General features: G+C 37.2%; 1 protein-coding gene across 5 annotated transcripts in view; it reads left to right on the top strand.

Annotated features, from left to right (window-relative positions):
* The window catches only part of LOC124594111 (GTPase-activating protein skywalker), a 309,749-nt gene that overhangs the window by 267,191 nt on the left and 18,025 nt on the right, over nt 1–24,533 (top strand). For 2 of the 5 annotated variants that reach the window (XM_047132463.1, XM_047132464.1), the window contains exons 9-11: nt 2,221–2,307; nt 14,307–14,333; nt 23,453–23,611. In XM_047132463.1, coding sequence (XP_046988419.1) covers nt 2,221–2,307; nt 14,307–14,333; nt 23,453–23,611 — 273 coding nt within the window. The remainder of the gene's footprint in view (nt 1–2,220; nt 2,308–14,306; nt 14,334–23,452; nt 23,612–24,533) is intronic. The other 3 variants (XM_047132465.1, XM_047132466.1, XM_047132467.1) reach the window with 3 other exon arrangements.

Raw genomic sequence — 24,533 nt, 5'->3', positions numbered from 1 at the left:
AGTGGCAGCATCAATCATCTTACTTTGATGTCATTGTTCACAGAACAATTCCTCAGTACTTACTGAATATTCATTTTAGAAACATGCTTTCTCTACTAGAATGATAATACGAAGTCGCTGGCAGCACATCAGTATGTTCACTGTTGTAAGAAAAAAGCTGTTTACAACATTTAAACAGAGTTGAGTAAGGCTTGGATGTAGGAACAGGGAGGAAAGGAAAGTTGGCTTGTTTTCTAAACCAAAACTGCAGTGGTTTTCTTTTAGCTATAGGTACCTGTGATGTGATCTTCTAATGTGTTTCTCTCTTGACTGTATAATCAATCCAACTACGTTGTGTTGCAAGACATTGCAGCACATGCTGAGGTGCTTTTCAAAATATTGAGTTTATATTTTTGTGTAATTCACTTTTGATTTTGGGAACATTTTGTCATGTATTGTTGCCACTGGAAAAATGGAAATGTCATGTGGCTAAGGCCTCCCGTCGGGTAGACCGTTCGCCTGGTGCAGGTCTTTCAATTTGACGCCACTTCGGCGACCTGCGCGTCGATGGGGATGAAATGATGATTATTAGGACAACACAACACCCAGTCCCTGAGCGGAGAAAATCTCCGACCCAGCCGGGAATCGAACCCAGGCCCTTAGGATTGACAGTCTGTCACGCTGACCACTCAGCTACCGGGGCGGACTTGTTGCCACTAAAAGCACTATGATCAAGACTTTGTACAACAATTAAGTTCTTAAGTATTTTCATTTATGGATGTAGTAATGGCAGTAACTAAGATAAACTAATGAAACAAGAAAATTGCACACTTTTGTGACTTAATAGAGATCTATTTTTAAATACACTTAAACTGAAGTGGTAATAAAAGGAATTGCTTTCTTAGAATAGACAGATGGTCACTACTCAGTCTATACTTTTTCCTTTGCACCTGGCAGAGCCAGTATCACAAATGATCTACAGACATTACTTTAAGTGTGATACTGAGTCTTCTCTCATTTATTTCTATGTTCCCCACTATGTCATTGTGGATACCTATATAGTTGTATTTCTCATATAAACACAGTCATGTGCTACATGTTCACTGTTACAGCCGTCAATATTGTTTTCTTCACCATCACAAATTTATTGTTCGCACCTGCTGAAAGAAGATTTATTGTTTTTAAAATTCCAGTGAAGATTTACTGGTATTGTTTGCTTGTCACAGTGGTTTCATTTTCACTGTTCTAACTGGTATTTGTGTTAAGCACTATTTTTCAGTTAAGTAAGTCTCATGTTTCTGTGTATTTAACAAGCTATATTCATTTCCTCCTTGCTGAAAATTTCAAAGCTTAGCATCCTAAACCCAAACCAAATTATTTAATTATTTCCTTAGGCAATCATTCCGGATACTGTGAATATGAACTGGGATATTTACTTAAACATTTTTGGTGACCGAGTGTTGCCCATTTTTGTAAATCTTCTTGATGAGCATGTTGGGGATGCTCCCATCTTCCAAAATGACAACAACAGTGTTCAGAATGCATACATTACTGGTTTGACAAACATTTAGACACCCTACGACACCTCGACTGAGCTGCTAAATCACACAATCTTAATCCCATAGAAAATATCTGAGATATTTCTAATGGCAGATGAAATATTGTATGCAACAATCCCAACAATGTTATTGCTCTGCAGAATCTAATCGTGAATGAATGGCTATTGTCAAAGCTAGAGTCAATATGTACAAAGTTTTAACATGACGTTTCCTGAGGCTGACTAATTTTTTGTCCAGTAAAAACATAGTGTAGTCTTATAAACAGCACAGCTAATCATAATTTCGCCCATATGCATGATTTGATGACAGTACATGAAGTTGCTGTTTCAAATTGGAACATCTAAATATTAAAAGGTAAAAATGAAAACCTGAAGTAAGGTGATAATGTTTAGGCTTATTTGCTAACAATAAGTAATTAAAAAAAGTCCTTACACCTCAAAAATTAATAATCCACAAATTTAGTGATTCATGCTGTCAGATTTTAATTTTCTAATAATTTGGTAGTAACATAGTTCATTTAACTCAAAAATTATATGGCTATCTTTCTGCCATTGAGTTGAGGGAACATTGTCTCTGGTGCACTGCATTTTATTCTGGGTTAAAAAGTTATGGTTGCATACTGTTCTTAAAGGTAATGTGGTAATGGGAATGTATTGGTTGTTTTTTTATTGCTGCTGTGAAGGGATCTCATTCACCTGGTGCTCGGGTCCCTTCTATGGGTGTTTATCCCATATATAACATCAGATCTCATGTATTAGACCAAGATGAAGTAAGTAAGAGCATGTTTTAAATGTGAGGTTCAGCTGTTTTTTGGATGCATGATTCTTAAATTGGCAAAATCACAGACTTATTTTGTTGTTTCATTTGTAAATTTTGTGCCTGTGTAATACTTTTGCTGCGTAGGTTAATTTATGCATTATTATTGTCTGTGTATGCTGCAATTCCAGCTAATTAGCCCATAGGTGTAGACTTTGATGGTATGTATGTTTGATTACTTACGCCACTTGTTGGTATTCTGCTTATTGGTTGTAAAACTGTATAAATGAATCAGAAGGAGAGGACTCTTATGGCTCAGACACGTTTTACGCTACATTCTTCAGTTGAAGAGTAAATAAACCACAGAGCATCCTTGTTGCACCAAAGTACAGGGAGACTGAAATATAGTGCATACTGCCAATAATTAACTCTTATGGAATAGTCTTCATTTTTTGTACAGTGGTTTCCTTTAGATATTGCACCATTTGAAAAATAATAATTTTGATAATTTGATGTTCTGATTTTTTTTTTTTTTTTTTTTTTTTTTTTTTTATTTTTTTTTTTATTCCCCCCCCCCCCCCCCCCACCAGTCTAACGGTTTATGGTTCTACTGTTTCTCTTCATAGTCAGTGTCTGCTATACATTTGATCTTACATAGTTTTTATCCAAAAATAGCAATAACGAGAAGTAACATTACTATGCTTCTCTTCGCCCTTCAATTTATGGGGGGTTTAGTATCATGTTCTTAATGAATCAATGTTGATTTCATGAGTAATGTTGTAGTATACTTGGACGTTTCAGGTATGTCCTTCAGTCTCATTCTTATGGGACAGTCAGATTATCCACTATATTAGCCGTGGGTATCGATGCAATTAGCAGAACAGTTCCTCACAACTCTCTTCCTTTTGACAGTCTTAATGAAAGTTTGGTCTCAAGAAACTTACTGCTGTTGAAATGTTCGCTATGTTATTATTATTATTATTATTATTATTATTATTAGAGGATTAATCAGTACAAATAAATAACAACATCTTGTTGTATTCCTGTTATCCTCTGCAAAGCCTCTTTATCCAGCGCATCTTCCTTGTCGATGCTGCCATGTTCCATTACTCCATTTATGTGGTGTGTCCAAGAACATTCATTCTCATCATATGTCTGTACCATTTTAATGATTTTCTTTCAATTCTGTCTTATCAGTGTATCATTTGCCTTCATTCTAGTTCTTACTTCATCATTAGTTTTTCTTTCGATTCTTGATATTCTGGCACTCCTATGCAAAGAATCCATTTCCACAGCTATTAATCTTCTTTTGATATCTGCATTTAAGATCCGTAGTTCTGATCCATAGCATAGTGTAGCATAGCAATCATTATCTTACCTACTCTTTTCTTATCGCTGTTGGAAATATTCTTATCCCACGAAAAAGAATTCGTACACCCTAACACTTTTCTGCTTTGCTGTAGTCTATATTTTACTTGTGTATGACCCAAACTATTTTTATCAATATGTGCCCTGAGATATTTAAATTTCTCTACTTGTCGTACAACTGCTTTGTCGTTGATGTGTACATCAAATTTAGCATCACTATTCACCACCAGATACTCTTGTTTTTGTTGGACTCATTTGTAGTCCCCATCTGTTGTATTCCTGATATAATCGTCATATCATGAACTCAAGGTCGTAATCATCTTGTGCTATAATAGCTTGATCATCAGCAAAACTTAATGAAAATATCTATACATCGTTGATAGTGATTCCCATTCCTATGCAGCTGTTCTTTCAATTTCGGAGAGCCACTTCTACATATAAACTGAACTAGATGGGTGACATACTGCAACCTTGTTGCAAACCTTTACTGACATTAATAGGTTCTGATAACTTTGAACCTCATTTAGTCTGTACCACATTATCTCTGTACATTTCAATAATAATTGCTATGTCTGTATTTAAAAACCCAGCTGTGCATCCCAGGCTTGTTTAGCACTCACCTCACTATCCATCTTAATTTTTTTTTCATCTGGGATATGTGCAGCAGCATTCATTTCTGTACACTTGCTGGTGGCTTAAGTTCTCATACTTTGGACATTAAGATTGCTGTTAATTCCATGTAATAGTTTCATCCACGTGTCTTCTCTTTGCTCCTGCCAGATTTGTATGCCTGATTGTAGATATTAGGGGCTCCCTGAATGACATTATGTAACTAAAACTAACGATAGTGTGAAATATGGTATGGTGTACCTAATAAATATTGCATTAAAACAATTACATACATTCATATCCTATCATGTAGTTTGCTCTCCAGCAGAAATGAAATGTGTGTGACATGGTGACATGTTTCACCAGTATAGTTAAGCCACATTGGTACTCTGCATATCAGATGACATAATAGGACTGAACTGAAGTTCTTTTACTGAACACAGCCAGGATTGAGTGGTGGAAAATTTGCAGTATTCATATTTCCTTGCACTTTTTTCTTTTTTTATTGTCTTGATCAGCACAATTAAAGTGAAACTTTTCAAGGGGAAATGATTTTACCAGTAAATCTAGGATGACAACTTGCTGACAGGAATAAACATTTAAAGGATGTCTCTGGAGGAATGGTCAGAATTCACAGATATGACAGGAACAATCATTCAGAGCTAAAAGTCTAGTAAACATGGGCTTTAAAATCATATCTTATGAGCTATGAGCACTTAATTCATCTTCACTACTAGGAAACACATCTATTCTACCAAACAAGTGCTAATAGCTCTTAAGATATACATTTTAGAGCCCATGTACCAAACTTTTTTTTGCTTTGAATGATCATTCTTATCATGTCTCTGAATATGAGATACCCTACAGTATTTGACTCGTGCAAATAAATATATTTTGGTGTTCACAAAAATAGTGACTCCTGGTCCCATTCCTTTTCCATTGCACAGTGCCTCTATGTATATTTTTCAATTACATATTGCTCTCCTGATGCATATTCTCTACTAAACACAAGAATTAGGTGAAATTACAAGCATTATAGAACAATACACTATTAATTCAGTCTGGTATCGTAGATACAAAGGCATTCATTCAAATGCAATTTCATTTCTTTCCAGATGCCATGAGTAGGCCCCGTAATTTTGTTTGTGTTTCTCAAAAGGTGACATGAATGTTCGTACACCACCTTGTCGCAAAGCTACCGTAATTACAATCACCCTTATACAATGTGTGGCCACTAGTAATTACAAACTTAATTTTGGATCTGCATGGCATGAATCCACTGATATTATCATTTCATATAAAAAGTTATCATCATCCATGGAACAGCTATAGAAGATGCTGATGTGGTTGTTTTAACTACACAAATTCAAATTTGAAAGGATTTATGTTGGAACACACTGACAACAGTAAGTAGGTGATATACATCACTTGGCTGCTTAGAGCCACCTATTGTCCATAAAAAAAATCTGTTATCTGTATCAACAAGTTATGATAGAACCAATGTTTAAGGGATCTCATGTTCTTGCATTTGCACCATCAAAGAATGGTTTTGACTAAGTTAGTGGTAGTCCATTTTCTGCCGATTCCTTTTTAAACTACCAGTTTGCCATTTTATTTGTCACCTTGTTATTAGGATGTTTAACCTGAATGTATAGTCGCTTTCCATTTACCTCTCTCTCCATCTGTAAATACATTGAGCATCGGGCTCGACACTAAGTGGGTAAAGAAAAAGGAAATTGATTTTATTGTTTTTCACCCACATTGTCTTTTGGCATTGTGGTTTCATGCTGTTAATCACACACAGGCCACAATTTTCCTACACGTATAATGGCCATCATCATCATGACAGTTGCAAACAGTCTGGGTTAATATTCTGCATCTTGTTGGTGTTTGTAAATGTTTCTGCAGTCGACTTGCATTCTGTTTTGAATTATGAAAACAGATGTAACTGCAGTCACTTGTAGCAGACACTAATCATATTTTCTATTGTTAGTTTTAAAATTTTAATATGGGACCACAGTTGTGAAATTACAATTTGTGACATTCCAGTGGTGTTTACTGCTTCTGCAATGAGTGGCTAGCTTCTTTCTTATCAGTAACTCACTGTGACACAAGTTCTGTTAAGTCACATTACTGATTGATTTGCTTCACTATTACTTTTGTCATTTTTGAGTTCTAATATTGTTATCTGTTACTCCAAGAATTAAAATACTTCAGTGATGTTCCACTTTGCATATTTTCCATTCCTAAAGCAGTACTGATGTAGTTAGCAAATAGTTTGAAAATAGAGGTACAACATAATTATTGAACTACTATAGCCCTGTTTTACTGTATGGAGAGTAACCCGAAACTACTAACAATTGATATGAAAACATGCGCATGGCGACATCTATAGAAATTGAAGGTATTACATGGCAGTAAAATTTGAATCTCAAAACACCTCAGTTTTCTACAGAGAGTTCTAAATTAAGAATAAAGTCTTAAGTTCATGGCTCTAGGATCGAAGTCTAAATGTTTCAACAAGTTTATCACGATTCAGTCCAGGAAAGCCTTTGTTAGTATATATGCCATCCTCTGTTGGCTGATATTTCAGTTTCAGTGAAATCTCATGTAGAGCTTGATGTATGAAATGATATTTTATATGAATGTGTTTCGTCTGTGAGTGAAAAACTGAATTACGTTCTAATTTTCCAGCTGTCTGATTGTCAGTAAACAAGATGATGTGTGACAGTTGCCCTAAACCCATCTCCTTCATGAATATTGACAGGGGAATCACTTTCTTTGTTGCTTCAGTGACACTCGTGTACTCGGCTTCAGTTGGTGGAAAGCAACAGCTCTTTCTCTGCGTGAACACCATGAGATTGCTGATATGTATAAGTTTTAGTTGTAGCCTTTATATGATTTCCTGTCAGCATCAGAACTTCCCCAATCAGCATCTGTGACACTGAAGATTCCTTCTTTATCCTTTATGTAGGTCAGTTTGTTGTTTATTGCTCATTTGAGTTATCTATTGATTCGTTTAGCCACTTGCCAGTGAACAAATTTGTGGCTGTTACTGTACTGTCTTAGCTTACTGATGGCATACTGTATGTCTTGTCGAGTACCAATGGCGATGTTCATCAATGCTCCAGCCATTGCTCTGCATTGATAATGACTGTCATCGTATGTATACATAGCTGTTGCATCTAACTTGCACCCATTTGCTAGTGAAGTCCATACTGGCTAGGAGCATACATTCTAAATTGGAGTAAAACTTCTCTAATATAACCAATTTGTCAAACATAATGTAATTTTTTCAACAGATTAGTTTACCTCAAACCCAGCTCACATATTGTGGCACCAGGATTCTTGATATCAAATCTGGCAGATAACTCGTCCTTGATCTGTTTCGTCCTTTCTGGGGCTCCTGAAGTGATTATTATGCATCTACATGAATGGTTAGGAAGACTAGACATTTTTCTATACTGTCTGCAAAGACACGGGGATTAGAATCTATGGATCACAATCCAATTGATGTTAGGGATACTTTCAACTCGGTGTACCACCACTGAGCAGCTTGGCACAGCCCATAAATGACTTTTCTAAGTTTACACGTCACTGGATTTCAATGTTTGGAGCATGTAGCTTGCATCCTTGACTATGTGCTTATCTTTCTTCGTCGACCAGATAGTCTGGCTGTTGAATATTTCTGTGTAAATTTGACCCTTCAGAAATGTTGTGTGAGAATTCAGCTGTGGGAGACGCAAGTCAGATTTGACTGACATAGCCAGGAGTAGGCTAAGTGATTCTCTCCACAAAGTCAACTCCAGGCCATGTGTTGAATCCTCAAGCTATTATTCTTCTTTTCTCCTCAACAAAGATCTGTCAGTAATTATTCTTCAGAACAGTCCTGCTGTCAATTACCCTTTCATTTGTTGATCTGCATTCAATGTGCAAGGTACAATTTTTCATTACTGACTTGATTTTATCATATACATAATGTGTAATTGACATTGACCTCTATTGCATTTGCACTGAAGTTAATATATATTGAGTTGAAACATCTGATGAGTCTACAGCTGCTACAAACCATTAAGCAAGTCTGACTCTTCAGGAGTGAATGATTTGTCATCTGTTAATAGCTCTGATTCAGTGTTCGTATCACCAGTGAAATCTCCTTCCCTAGAATTCGTGTCGAAGCCACCTCTTTGGTGGTGACCTGGTTCCTCTTCATAGAAGTCCACATGAGCTCAGAACTGTCATGATCAAAGAACCTCGCATCTCAACACTTGAATCCTGTGGTCTCTTGGTTACCCACACATAATAGGCTTTAGGATTGAACTCAACTTTGTTTGATTATTTATCCGGGATGGAAATCTTTTGATCAAATGTACAAAGATGAGATTCGTCAGTTTGCCTCTTCAGCCACTTCTGATGTGGAGTTTCATTAGACAGTCCTTAAGTTAAGCAACGATTTTGAGTGTAGTTAGTTGTGTTGATGGCTTCACCAAAATGACGTGGTAGTTCTGACTCAAGCAGCATACAACGAGCTGCTTTGACCAATGAATGGTTTTTTTTTAGTGCCATAATTTTGCTGCAGTCTGTATGAAACTGTTAGACATCACTGTATTCCTTCCATTCTGAGAATGGAGTCCATTCTTCCATTGCAGTACTCCTTAGCATTGTGTGACTGAGACGATTTATAGGATTTAGTACAAAATCCACGACCAGTCACAACTGAGGGTGATATTTAAGACACCCTTATAGTGACAGCCATGGAGTTCCACAACACCCATTATGGATAAAATTTAGTGATAGGTCTTAATTTGATGACCAGTCTGATTTTTAACTAGGGTTTTGAATTCAACAAATTTGTCGACCACTTCTTCTTTCTATTTTGAGGGAAATAGACTTCACAACTTCTGCGGGTGGGCATCTGTAATGTTCACAAAAAAGATCGTGCTCCAGCTTGAGATGTTCCCTTCTCGTTTGGTGAAGGCAGTGGACTTGATTTTTTCTTCAAGATACATAGTGCATCTAATCAAGGAATTTCGAGTACATCAGTTATTCATTTTGAGCATTCTGTTTCTGTCTCATGAGTTCAAGCGGCTAAATTGAACATTTGAGATTTGCATATCAATTTTTTTAAACTCTTGGCTCGCCTTATTGCCGCTGGACCAGTTTCTCGTATATAAAACAAGTTACCATTAGCACGTAAGAGGTGTTTTTCAGCATTCTAGAATTTGTGTTACGTTCTTCCAAGATTTTTACTTTCAGCGTCTTGATATTTGGTAGATTGTTATGGGATTCAATAGCACATCTAACATTTTAGTAGCTATTTGGAAGACTGTGGAACAGTCTTATTGACAGTAGACCACTGTTTATGCTGACTTGCATTGCTTATAACTTGTCCGCAGCATTGAAGAATTCAGTGTGGTGTTACGGCACCACTAGGTTTCATTTTGTGGAGCTTGAAACACTTCAACAGTGTTTCTTTGCGAGCAGATCCTTTAGATGTATTGATTGATTCTAGTTTAAGCCATATCTGACATGAGTGCAGTTCTTAACATGTTTCAGCTCTGTGGGATTGATGGTTAATTGAAGTCTGCCTTTTCTTTTCTGCCTTTCCCTAGTCATGCTTTGTATCCACCTTCTGCAACAGCAAGCATTTTGCCTTCACCAGTTAGTGCACATTGTGCTAGGTCTCCAGATATGTATCCCCATGTGTCATTTTTGATGAGTCATGCTTCAACATGTATTCTCAAAGTGTTACAATTATTTCATGACAGCGTATACAGTTGAACTCTGTGTGCAGCAGTCATATGCACCAAATTCATCATGTTAACGAGCTTGCTTTTCTTTTCTTTTCTCTCCGTTCTGCCCCCCCCCCCCCCCTCTCTCCCCGACCTCTCATGTGCTTTTTGACTTGCAAATTTAAGCTTTTGTCTGACTGAAAGTTGTCACCTTTGCTGATCCTGTAATCTGTCGAGAATATGGTTTGAAAACAGGCATTACAGGTAATTACCAAACAGTTTTATTCATAATTTCTTATATGGAAGATAACACAGAACTAAGAACAATGGAGAAAAAAGTGTGTGCCTAGTGACACGTATTGTATGCACACCAAAGATATTACGTGGCAAAAAAATACAAGTCTGAACAGAGAGTGACCATTATAACACTAAACATCATTCGACATATGTACATATATCTAAAAACAAAGATGATGTGACTTACCAAATGAAAGTGCTGGCAGGTCGATAGATACACAAACAAACACAAAAATACACACAAAATTCAAGCTTTCGCAACCAACGGTTGCTTCGTCAGGAAAGAGGGAAGGAGAGGGAAAGACAAAATGTCTGCTTGTGTCTGTGTATGTGCGGATGGATATGTGTGTATGTGCGAGTGTATACCTGTCCTTTTTTCCCCCTAAGGTAAGTCTTTCCGCTCCCGGGATTGGAATGACTCCTTACCATCTCCCTAAAACCCACATCCTTTCGTCTTTCCCTCTCCTTCCCTCTTTCCTGACGAAGCAACCGTTGGTTGCGAAAGCTTGAATTTTGTGTGAATGTTTGTGTGTCTAGCGACCTGCCAGCACTTTCGTTTGGTAAGTCACATCATCTTTGTTTTTAGATATATTTTTCCCACGTGGAATGTTTCCCTCTATTATATTCGACTTATGTACATAGTTACATTAGCTGGAATTATTTGCCACAGTAGAATGAAGTCATGTAGGCTGAGCTGCTGCCTGCAGGCAGGTATTGAAACAGAAACAGTGAACTGAAGGAAAAGTACCTTACTATTTGTTTTCGTCTAGGACTCTAGGCAGAAGTGTTAGATGTCGGGACACATACGAAATATTGTAAATATGTGGTAATGTATCTTTGGAATATAGTTTGTCTTCTTTTATGGAAACTTAGGTAATAATTTGGAGTAAATATTGGACAGTTCATATTATCCTGTAGCAGAAGGTCAAGCCTTGGGCTCACTGAACGTAAATTACCCAAATACATTGAATGAGCTGTGGGAGATGGACTTCAGTGCTTTCTTTGAACAGACTTAATTTTTATTTTATTTCACTGCATTTGGGTTATCTTATGATGAATTACAAATTCTTGAGTGACTTGCATATTAAATCAGTGTTGCTTTCAAAAATATGTTTAAACACTGCACCAGTTACATATTTTTATATGCTTAGCAAGAAAGGTTTGGAGAATTTATGTTCATTGTCCAGTGCATACATTTAAGCAAACATTGTGTGATGTTTACATGTGTGTTGTTCTGCCTTTCTTGCACTATAATCATCCTGTTGAGGTTATAATATAATTTTTCTCTCCCATTATGCAGAAAACCACACACACACACACACACACACACACACACACACACACACACACACACTGTTTGGGGATGGAGATAAGGTCTTTGTAACAGATAAGATCTTTGTGATTAACATATTTTCACAGACATAGAGTGTGAGTGCGGGTTTGTGTGTCTGTGGTTTTCTGTGCCATGGAGGAGACACAGTACTTTATAAAGTCAAAAAGATGACTTCAGCACAAGAGAGACAGAACACACACACTTGCAAACATCATACAACATACTTAAGTGAATATTTAAGAATAAAGGAAATTCCTGGATGGAACAGTACTTAAAATGAGGGAAAAGCAATCTGTCACCTATAGTGGACTGATTTTCAGAGTGTAGAATCACATAACAGGAAACATTATTCGCACTAGTCTCATTGTGGCCACAGGAGTGTGCCTTTGGGTGTCTGTACATGGGAAGGTTTGAACTTAAACTAGAATAAAAGCAAGAGCTTGAAAGATAGTGTGAATAATGTTTCCTGTTACGTGTTTCTGTGCTACACACATCAGTCTGCTGTAGTGAGTGATTACCTTTCCCTTATTTTGCATTGTTCAAATATTTGCACTTGACAATGAGAATAAATTCTCAAAACAAGTTGTGCGCTAAGCAGGAAAAAATACATAACTGGTTCAGTGTTCCATTATAAATTGTGAATGAAACAGTCAAAGGCCTTCCAGAAACTTCAAGTATGATGAATGAAATTAAGTTTACTTTATAGTGCAGCTTTAGTTTCAGTACTGTAATGTGATTTGTAAGCTCAAAAAATTGCACAGGTGTTTTTTCATGAGGTAGATAACACTGCACTAACAGTTGTTATGAAGTAGAGTAGTTACAATTACACTTTGAGTAAATATTGTGAAAAATATTAGTTAAATCTGTCATCAGAATTTAACTGCAAGTGACACAATGCAGTTTTGTAGCATTGTCTAGAACTTGTGTGTCCATAGCTTATAGAAATTTTTCTAGTAACAAATTGTGACAATAAGAAATTGTAATTAGCAGCTTTTATATGAAGCTTCGATATTAAGCATCTAGTGCACAGCTGCGTACAAGAGTGTACAGATTTTATTCACTAAATGTAGATCACACAGTATGGATACTAAAGTAAATGCATAGATATTGAATTTCAAAGAGTAATAGTGATAAGCAGTAGTTTCACATTATCAAAATTTCAGATTAAATGAAAATATGGGTAAAAAAATACACCTACAAGATGGTAGCATGTATATAAGACACAAATACAGTGGAGGAATAATAAATACTCAGAACATGTAATTACTTCAAATGTTAAAACTCAAGGGTAGCTACTGAGGTAGAGACTTTTTGAAAGAGAAAGGGAACCTCTGTGGAATGTGTATGTGTATGTGTGTGTGTGTGTGTGGGGGGGGGGGGGGGGGGGGGTTGGGTTGGGTTGCTGCCTTCAATTCTAGGAAAGGGTATTCGTAGAATGGAAACAAAATGGGGGGGGGGGATTAACTTGTGTCTCTGGCTGAGGACAACCCACCTTGCCGTGTCAGAAAGAATAGATTGAAGATAACATACCAGTAAGCATAACAATAAAGAAATGCCACATGGGCAAGCAGACCTACTCATATTGTTTGCCAGTTGATACAAGCACACTACATAGTTTCCCATATAGCAAATTACAGCAACCAGATGGTAGCATACAAATAAAGAAATAATAAATACTCCGAAGATGCAATTACTTCACCATCACCAAATTGGCAGAATGTTGAATGGAAGCAAACTGTCTGCCTTAAGACTGTATAGTGCTCTGTTGCTGAGCAAGCTTTACAGCTAGATTCAAGAGATCTGAATACTTGTACGAAACCATTCATTTGAATCCTCCCTCCCAACATCAGTTTCCCTGAACTCTAGAAATGGGAATTTGCTCTCCAACATCATCCACTATCCTCCTGAACTTATCTTTTGTTAGTGTCTATCTCCCCCCCCCCTCCTGCCCCCAATGCACAGATGCACCTTTTTTATTCTCAATTTATCACACTTCATTTGCATTATTCTTTTCACTTCTTATCCATCTTTACTTCTTGTTCTGTCCTTCCCCTATCTTTGATCTCACCCTCCTTTTACAAGGTAGGTCTCCTATAAATAGGTTCTGAATAACCTGTCTTTCCCATCCTCTTCCACCCCTCCATCCTCCCCAATCCAACCCTGTTCCCTTTTTCGAAAAGGAACCTGTATTACAGTAGTCTGTATTAAGAGTTGCTCTTTCTAAAGGTAAGTACTGACCGGGTCATCTGTCTCCTTGTTAATTGAACAATATTCTGAACTGAATTTTCCTTTTTATGTAATTTGCCTGTAGTTTTATTTTTGTGTATTGTCTCCTGCTTATATGTATGGTAGAAAATATCATAGGTCACAAAGTCTTTAAATTTCATGTATAAATTTTGCTGCTGCCTTGATTGTGTTAATATTTTTACACCTTGATTAATAAAGATTTGAAATTTGCACCTACAGAACTAGAGAATTTATTGGTCACAAGAAACAGAACCCAAGAGATAGCAGCAAGTGTTCAAACTATTATTCTTGATTTTACATGAATGTTATCTGAAAAAGCATGGAACATGGGAAGCAAATTATTGTGTGAACAAGCAGCAGTTAATACTGTGCCTAACAGAAGCCTTGCTTAGTGAGTAAGACCCACTCTAAAATCTTTTGTTTCAGGGTGCTGAAAACAGCAGGAACATGCAGGTAGTTGTAATTTCATGCTATTATAAATCAAATGAGAGATCCTGCAACATTTAAAAATTTGTTGCATGCTGATATCTGTGAAAAGAGAGCCCTAAACAAGCCTAGGATGCGAGAGGATGTTGTAATTAACAATTCAATTTGTGTGCTGTATGTTGATACCACCCATTTATTTCTCCCCAGATTTACCTTTCACCATATAGGTTTCAGTGTGCACATTGTCCTTTGCAAGTGATCAGCTTGAAGCCGTAATTAACTTTAGTAATGCACTTTCTATGAAACTTCTCGTTAAGAAAAAAGGGGATCAAATAATAGAGAATCACTTGTACCTGCAAAACAAAATTAAGTAGCAATTTGTCTTTTGCACTCCAACCTGCAGTGGGTGGTAGAAGAAAAAAAAAATGCTTCAAGGGAGCCCTTTTCTCTTAACACTAGAACGGACAGTGCGGGGGGGGGGGGGGGGGGGGGGGGGGGGGGGGGGGAGGAGGATGTGGGACACGCTTTTCTACAACACCAAAAATACTTCTTTTACTGTTTATTGGTGTTTAAATTTACCATGCATTTATTTAAAAATAAGGTTTTGTTCACCTAAAAATCTGATTATTCAGCATTTAAAAAAATTCTTGAACATTTAAAACTTTTTGGAAGTTTTCGTTCTTACAAGTTATGAATTTAGGATTGTCACACAATATTACACATTTTAGTGCACAGTACGATCCAAAAAAATGGTTGTCACTCATTAGGATATACATGTTACTTAACTGTACTTTATGCACAGTCTTTGCATAACATTACAGAATGAGGCAGACACAGCCTCTTTCCAGGTCTTTTACAAAAATATTTAGTTTTATTGTCTTTGCAGTTATCACAATGACCTCATTTGCCTTCTGGAACTACTTCCCTCTCAGTGGTAATCCTAGATATGCCTGCTGTCAGCTGCTGAATGTTCTGTAGGAAATTCTTCTGGTTAGCTCTCTGTGCCATATGTGGTTTTATAAGTTCCAAACACAGTTGCTTAAGGAGTAGCCTTCTTGAAGTACCAGTCCTGTGTTTGCTTTCTATACTACAAATGCATTTATACCAGCAATGTTGAAAGTGCCATAAAACATGTGCAGTAGTCAGCATCTTGTGTGCCTTCCAGTATTTTGGTATGAACACATCTCGTCAACAACATGCAGTCACCTCCGTGTTGAATTATAGAACATAATAGTCTCTGGCTTCTTCAAATTATTTATTTCTTTGCCAGTTTTATTGCTTGTGTGCTTTGATGAGAGGAAAATTACACATTTATTTTTCTTTGGCACATCCAGTCTGAAATTGTCGCTAAATCCGGATATGGATGAATGTATTTGTCTTTCCTTGTGGGTCAAGAATTCCAAAGGAATTTCTCTTTTGTTTTTGCACACTGTTCGAACAAGTGTAAGCTTACAATCTCTGACAAGTATCCTAGCAACAGTGTTGCTTATGAACCAGTTGTACAGGATAATATTCCTTCCTGTACTGTTTATTGACTCTGCAGGTTTCAGCACATCATCATCAGCTGTGTTACTCACTTGGAAAAAAACCTGCAGGTTGTAGTCCCAGATATACTTACAAATTTTGTACGTAGGCTGTTTTAGCATCTGCTGTGATAAATATTTTGATCTCTTACTTTCCAGGTTTGAAAGGAAATACATTTTGAAAGAACAACTTCCTCAAAAGGGTAGTAACATTTCATTCACTGTAAGGTATTAACAAGTTGTGTAAGGCCTTGTACAGTTTTGTGAATCCTTCCATAACATAATGTACAGGAGTCAGTTTATTACATTTTTATTTTCCTCTCTTGTGTGAATGTTATCTAATCTGACACATCCCAAAAGAAAATTAAATCTTTTTACGTGACATACTTGGAGGGAAGATTTCTGTCCCTGTGCCACAGATGTCCCCAAATTCTTTCTTATTCATTTCACCTCTGTGAGGAATGCCAGAAATGTACAAAAGACCAAAAAATGTGTTGTACTCTTTCTTTTATTCCAAGTTTCGTGCAGTATTTTGAGTCACTTTTATAAAGAGGTCTTACACGATCAGCATAAGTATTTGTGCTCTCTATTTTCAAACCAAACAAATAATTGTCAGTGAACAGTTTCCATCTCAATGATGGTCGTAGCATTTCTGGCTCCCCCACTGACACATGCATAATTATATTGTGAGATCTGGTACAAAAATTTGGGTTAGGAACATTTTCAGCCATCTAATTTGTTTGTCTGTTGACAGATAGCAAGATGATGATGTGTACTCATGTTTCTGATGGAAATAACAATATCATCTTTGCTGTCAATCTGTTCGTAACTCATTTCACTTTTTGTGTTGTGACCACTTTCAGGAACAAAATTAGGATCTACATCCAAATTGTCATTATCACGTTTTAATAACAGTTTTTCAGTTTCTTCCACACTTAGTGGGCCCTGCGAAGCCATTTTCGAGCAGTTTTATTGCTCTCTGTCGCTATAACAAGAAAAGTGCCTACACAGAAAAAGCTAATGTAAACGGATGGGTTTGGTCTCTCTAACCCAGAACATGTTTCTTCCCATGTTATTGATCAACTGATGAACAATTATAAAACAAGTAGTGGTCTCTAGGAGCATCAAAACTAAAAGCTACAATGATAGGCTTACTTTTGTGGATATTTTTAAAACATAAATCGCCTGGGTCTGGGAGAGACAGCCTGTCCGTTCTAGGGTTAAATCTTGTTTTTGAATACATTAGACTTAGTCGTAGGTATAAACATTTGTTATCGCTTCACCTATGAGGCACAAATTCCATGATAGAGAAGTGTTTTCTTTTTCTATACTTGTAATAGAATATTATATTTGTTACTTATAGATCCACAGACATGTTTAGTTCATTCTGTTGTTATCATACTCTTTTTTTTTTTTTTTTTTTTCCACCTTCTGACCTCCTTCCTACGGCATGATATTTCTAAATGTGTTTGTGAGAATGTCCCAAAGGAGGGTCCAGTTATGTACTGAAACTTTTCAGTGCAGTGTGGAGCACTTGTGATATAAGTTCTGTAATGTCCCAAGTAGTATATCACTTAAAATAAATCCTGAACTTTTCAGAAATTCCATTAAATTTAGAACAATGTTGACCTAATACTGTGTGTGTGTGTGGGGGGGGGGGGGGGGGGCACTTTCCTTACTTTGAAGACAGATTGTAGTGTGCTATTGTTCACATGCACATTGCTAGCTTAGTGATGATCATAATATTGTCATTCAAACTTCAATGTTTGTTGTAAATGAATAGGTATTTCGTGGATACAGACATATACACAAAATAGAGAACTGTAGTTGTATGCAACAGAGTAAATATGAGCCCTTTGTTAATAGAACTTACCACTATTTCAGCATGTCTCCTGTCAGTTTTGTTTGCAAAATCTAACACTGGCATGAAAATTTCAACCAGAATCCTTGGATTGCTGATGGCAGAAATGGTTAATATAAAAACTCTGTAGATGAAAACTAGAAACCCATACTACGAGTCTAGCTGTTGCATGTTCTTTCAGACCATGATTGATGGTGGCATTCTTCCTTGATGGAAGTAGCCTAACTCTTGAGACACATCATGGTACGAGGTGTGTGTGTGTGTGTGTGTGTGTGTGTGTGTGTGTGTGTGTGTGTGTTTGTCTAATATACCTTCTTCCTAATGTATTGCTTAACTTTTTCTCGCACACGGACCATGTTTCCCTGGTAACCTCATAATATCTATATTGAGAATCAGCATTGCTGAGGTATGATAAATATTGTGTTTTTCCAAGACTGTAATTCACAAGAACAGCCATTCTACCAAATGGTACGTTTTAAGAAAAACCACTTTAAATAAATAATTGTGTAGTTTCCACAGCCTTATGCAACTCTTTCTGTGTGATGACATCTTGTCAGATAACAAGTCACTTCTGTCACTCAGTCAAGAAGCTTCTTGTTTGTATGGTTATGAAGTCTTTTGTGACAGAGGCCTGGGACGAAAAGTCATCAGTAAACTTGGCACTTCAAATTTCAATTTTATCCCAATTTGACACGGATTGTTTAGGGAGAACATTTTATCCAGCTTTGTATTTGGTGCACAAAGACTGAGTTGACCTCATTTCAGATCATTCCATCAATGAAAAATGAGTCTGGACCTCAGAGTTCGCAACTGTGATACCAACTATTAGACAAATGGCTTGTGATGAGTAAAGCTGTTCTGCAAAATATAGATCATGTCCAGAGATTGATACCGAGCGAGGTGGTGCAGTGGTTAGCATACTGGACCTGCATTCGGGAGGACGATGGTTCAAACCCGTATCCAGCCATCCTGATTTAGGTTTTCCATTATTTCCCTAAATCGCTTCAGACAAATGCCAAGGTGTTTCCTTCATAAGGGCACGGCTGACTTCCTCCCACATCATTTCCTAACCTGATGGGACCAATGGTCGCACTGTTTGGTCCCCTCCCCTGAATCATACAAAATCCAGTTTGATGACAGTATTCATCAGATCATTATTTCATGTGTGAATACTTATAATATCAATGTAGGACAATACAATGAACACTTGTTCCAGATGGACACACTTAAAAATCATCATTCAATCAAGCACAAGACACATTACTACATAACAGTGTCTGTGCAGTTGAGGTAGGGCAAGGGTGGTACAGATATTGCACCTGATAATTTAATTGAAGAAAGTCGGAGTGTGTCCAAGTCTGTTGCATAATGTAACACCAGCAGTAGTAGAAAAATTCCAACTACAAGATCATAAAGAAATCATGGTACCACCATAAACACTGGAGTGTTAAAGATGTAGAAGAGAGCTTTGCATGATCAAAATTAAGATCAAGCCCAGCTGATGAGCATTCACTCCTTTAAAACACAAAGGAATTACAGACATTAGCTGCCAGGGGCATTGGTGTATGTCAGTGGGCAAGTTATAAATTTGTGCCGGACCTGGATTTTAAACCTAGGTCTCAGACTTATTAGGCAGATGAGCTGGCTACTGCACCATCTGCATGGCTACCTTAGCGGAATTTTGAGCTTGCCTCATTGATTAATCCTATTGGCAGCCAGTGTCTATAATTCCTTTGTGTCTTGATTCATAGTGGCCGCAGGATTAAAATGATGTCTTTTTCTTTTGGACATGACACTACATTTACGTTCTCTCCTTATAAAGAGTCAAGATCCTCCACATTCCTACATTATACGAACTGCAGTTGTAGCTGCACCAGTGCAGTGGTATCATGTCCATGTCCTTATCTGTCACTTCTACCTCCTCATTGTTATCAGTATTCTTGTAGGCAGCAACATGACTGTGTAATTGTTTTCTGGCGAAGAGTTTTAAAGCTCGCCTGTTGAAGGCACTTTCCTTGCTGCTGTAGTAGCAGTAGACACAAATTACATCAGGCAACCACTCATCTGTGGGTGAATTATGAGTAGTGCATAGGTGACTTACAAGATTATTCCTGTAGTAGAAGTTCAGACACATTCGTTAATACATATAACAACAAATTATATTTTATTGCAGCTGTATCCCTCCTTGTACTCTTCTGCTCGGGTAGATACTGTAGAGGAAATACTTTGTAGTTAGTCAACCTGTACTGCTTACTTTCCATCAGCAACATTGTAAATACAATTACTTCTACTTGTTTTCCAAGCTGCCAAGCCTGTTTCACCATTCCAGTTCACACAATGGTTGTATAACTGCCATATTTTTACTTGCTAGTTGTGAACTGCTTTTGCCATGGTATCTTAGGTGTCTCTTCTTCCAAGACTTTCTCTGTGCAGTACCTCTGATGACTGTTCATCCAGTATTTTTGTATCTGTTTTATAATCCAAGCCACCATTGGGCAATCATGAGTTTGACCAGAATTTCCCTGCTGATTATTATTCCTGTGAGTTTATACACTTTGCCCATGCAAGGCAACTACAAAGATTTAGGGAAAGTGTACTGAAATCACTTAACAAAAATAGTAGCAGGTATCATAATACCTGTACCATGCTTGTGTTATTACATGAATGTTTATTACTGTGATGCACACTGTGATTATCTTTTTGTTTCACTTTATTTTTGTACCAGTCTAATGTAAACAGTATCTTTTTGTGCAGTGTACGTTGAGCCATTCCATACCAATATTTCATTGAAATATAAATGTACAAAGCTGTAGCATGTATTGTCATTGATTTATTTTGCATTGCAGATAACATTTCACTTCAAATTTTAAGTTGAAAGTCAACATTGATTATTTTCAGTATCTGGAACAGCTGAGGATTGTCATCTTAACAACTACCATAAAGAGACAATAGAAGATCGTGGCTGACCAGCATCCGTGGGTGTGGGTTTCGGGGGGGGGGGGGGGGGGGGGATTTCAAAGAGTAGGGAAAGGTTTAGAAGTGATGTTGGACTAATCTTGTAGCTTCAGAATCCAGAGAACTAACAATGATTTGCTGGAACTAGCAGTTCAAAAGTGAGAAATAGACTCTGAGGAAACTACACGATAAAAAGAAACCGTAAGATAAAAATCGGCAGAAAAGCATCATAATGGAAAAATGGCACAAGGGGCTTAAAATAAGAGAAAACAAAAACAAAAACAACCACTGCAGACTGATCCAGTGCCAGTGAAATACGTAATTCAGATTGTAAATAGAAACAATGAGGAAGGAGTATTGCGGAGAATCATGGAAAATTGTTTGTGCACAATTAAGAAATACATTTTCCCAGCAGACAGTAGCATTATTTAAGATACATGTATATCAGGAGCCAAATACTTCTTGGAGCTTGGAAGCACAAATGCTGAGAGGGATTTCTTATGAGCCAAATGATGATGTAAACAACTGAGTTACTGTTGTTATAGGATGATCAGCAACAAGGTGCTTCATGTTGTTAGTGCAGGTGGTTTATTTGTAGCTATTCTTTCTGACATAGTAGTTTGTGGTGGATATTTCTGTGTAAAAATCGTATCAAAATCTGCAATTTACTTGATAGGTCACATTTATGACTTTGTTCTGTTGGAGTCACTGAAATTATCACATGACAGAGGATACTACTGTAGATAATCATTCTTAGTATGAAGGTTGAATGAAAAGTAATGCCTCCACATTCGTTAATTGGATTTGGATGGGAGTATTTTAATAAATCAAATGCGGAAGTAATTGTTAGAATGTGATCTTTAATTACCAATATTCACTTTTCCACATAATCACCAGCCAATTGGATACATTCCTGCCAATGATGAACAAGTTTTTTGAAGCCGTCACAGAAGAAGTCGACACACTGTTTCCGCAACCACAGTCTCACAGTTCCATCAAAGTCTTCATCAGAAGCATAATGACGACCTCGCAGATTGTCTTTCATTTACCGGGAACATGTGAAAGTCAGACGGTGTTAAATCTGGACTGTATGGAGGATGCCGTACAGTGGTAAGATTCAGTCCCTGAAGTTCTAGTGTGGTGGCACATGAAGTGTGTAGTTTGGCATTGCCATGCTGCAGGAAAACATTTCCCTTTTGCTTTTGGACCCTTGATAGTCGTTGTTTCAAAGTGTGCAGTGTTGTGATGAATTTATTGTTGTTCCACGATCAAGGAAATCAACATGCATAAAATCACCTGCGTCTCACGGCTGGGTCTTGAATTCTTCGTGTCGATATTCCATAGACTGCCGTTTCGTCTCCAGGTCGTAAGGGTGTACCCACATTTCATCTCTTGTCACAATTGAATGGAGAAAGTGTCACCTTAATTCTTGTAACGGAGAGAAGTTCCTGGCAAATTTCAAGTCCGTGTGCTTTCATTTCAGGAGTCAGCATCCGGGGTACCCACCATGCACAGGTGTTCAGATAGCCGAGCAAAGCAATAATGTGACCCACACGTTCTTGTGAAATGCCGATTGTGGTTTCATTTTCTTTCTTAGTGATACAACGATCGTCCTGAATCAGTCTGTCAACATTTTGCTTGTGAAACTCGGTGGTTGCTGTCACAGGATGTCCAACTCTTTGTTTGTCACGCAGGTCAGATGTTCCCACCTTAAAATCTGTAGACTTACTCGCCCAATGACGCGCAGTACTCACATCAACACAATCACCATAAAATGCTTTCATTCTCTGATGAATCTCCTGTGGGGTGACACCTTCTGCTGTCAAGAATTGAGTGACTGCACATTGCTTAAATCACATTGACTGACCATCTACACAGGGTTCCATACTTTACACTGTAACAACACAACCGTTCAATGCTAAAGCTTCCCACCAACTGGAGCAGTAGAGAAGAGGCTACGGAACAAGCCAGTACCTGCCACATACCAGTCCTGCCAACTGTTGAAGAGTTACGAAGGTGGAGGCATTACTTTTCAGTCAACCCTCATATATACAAAGTGGTCAGAAACAACCTGAAAATCTTGTAGGGGTGTTTGCAGGGTAGGCTGTCATAGGAAATAATTGTTATGAAAAAAATCTCTCTGTTGTGTCGTTTCAGACTTAATTGGTTTCAAAGTTAGCCTATCAGACTCTTAGTGTAGATGATAGCACATGAGGATGCTCAGCCTTTGGTTTGGGTTTGATCCTTTTACAGTCCCATGTCCAATTTTTGTATCACTGTCTTGTTTGAGTTTAAGAAACCAACTAAAGAACACATTTGGTGGCACTATCTCTGGTGGGCTGTTTTAATTTACCTGTGCAATGTCCTGATTGGCTAACTTCTATGCTAATTAACTCGAAAACCATGCAACATACCACATTTTTTTTCCTAAGAGTTACTTCTCAGTACACCACACTGTGCAATACTCACACAAGCTCTACAGACTGTTTCTGACCATTCTGTATATAATATGATGATGTATATAATATAAAACATTAAGGAATTAAAACCTTTCATACTGAGAAGTTCCATATTTGTTATATCACTCTGAATCCAGTTGATTGAAGCTAAGCTAAATCTTTGGAACATTTATTCTAAACGATTCAACTGTTCTTTGTTCATAAGTGCCCATAAAATTTGTTCTTCATAATTAATGGGGTGTCTTCACCTACTTAGAAATTTAAGAAATAAACTTATGTTTTATACCTGTATTTGGATTAATTCCTACGGTTTTCTGTATACGTAACATTATCCTTTCTTTCTTACAGCTCATTACTCTGTGGTCTTGGCTGCCAGTGAGAATAACAATGTACCAGCCAGTTCTTTTATACACTACAGAGGAACATGGTTGTAGCTTAACTACCTTCTTCGTGCGTGTGGAACACCATGAACCCACACTTCTGATGATAAAGACTTGCAACAATGAGGTATTATTGTACTGTCAAAAATTTTTTTTGTTTGGTTTTCATAAAACTTTCTCACTTTGTGTTGCATTGTTCATTAACTTTATTGTAATTATGAAGAAAAACATCCTTTTTTTCTTCTATGCTGAATTTTGTTTTCTCAAGTTCTTGAGGCTGAGTGAACTCATTCTGTTTGATTCCTCACTCTTCTCCATGTTTTCAATGTCATATAAAGCCAAATACACATACACGACTCAGTTTAAAATTTCCTTCCTGAGAACAGTTACTGCGAATGTTTCACAAATTGCAATATCTACATCTACATTGATACTCTGCAAATCACACTTAAGTGCCAGCAGAGGATTTATCAAACTGCCTTTATAATAATTCTCTATTAGTCCACTCTTGAACAGCGCGCGGAAAAAAACGAACACCTATATAAATCTGTGTGAGCTCTAATTTCCTGTATTTTATTATGATCCTTTCTCTCTCTGTCGGTCAGTGTCAGTAAAATATTTTCACTTTCGGAGGAGAAACTTGGTGACTGAAATTTCATGAAACGATTATGCTGTAACGAAAAAGTCTTTGTTTTATTGATGTCCATTCCAAATCCTGTATCGTGTCTGTGATACTCTCCCCCCTATTTCGTGATAATACAAAATGTGCTGCTCTTCTTTGAACATTCTCAATGTACTCTATTAATCCTATCTAATAAGGATCCCACACTGTGCAGCAGTATTCTAAAAGAGGACGGACAAATTTAGTGCAGGCAGTCTGTTTTGTAGATCTGTTACATTTTCTAAGTGTTCTGCCAATGAAACACAGTCTTTGGTATGCCTTCCCCACAACATTTTCTGTGTTCCTTCCATCTTAAATTGTTTCTAATTATAATTCATTGTTATTTAGTTGAATTTATGGCCTTTAGATCAGAATGATTTGTTATGTA

This window comes from Schistocerca americana, chromosome 2 (genome assembly GCF_021461395.2).
Source record: "Schistocerca americana isolate TAMUIC-IGC-003095 chromosome 2, iqSchAmer2.1, whole genome shotgun sequence".
Classification (NCBI taxonomy): domain Eukaryota; kingdom Metazoa; phylum Arthropoda; class Insecta; order Orthoptera; family Acrididae; genus Schistocerca; species Schistocerca americana.
The sequence above is the reverse complement of the archived record's forward strand: the minus strand, read 5'-3'. Positions and strand labels throughout refer to the sequence as shown.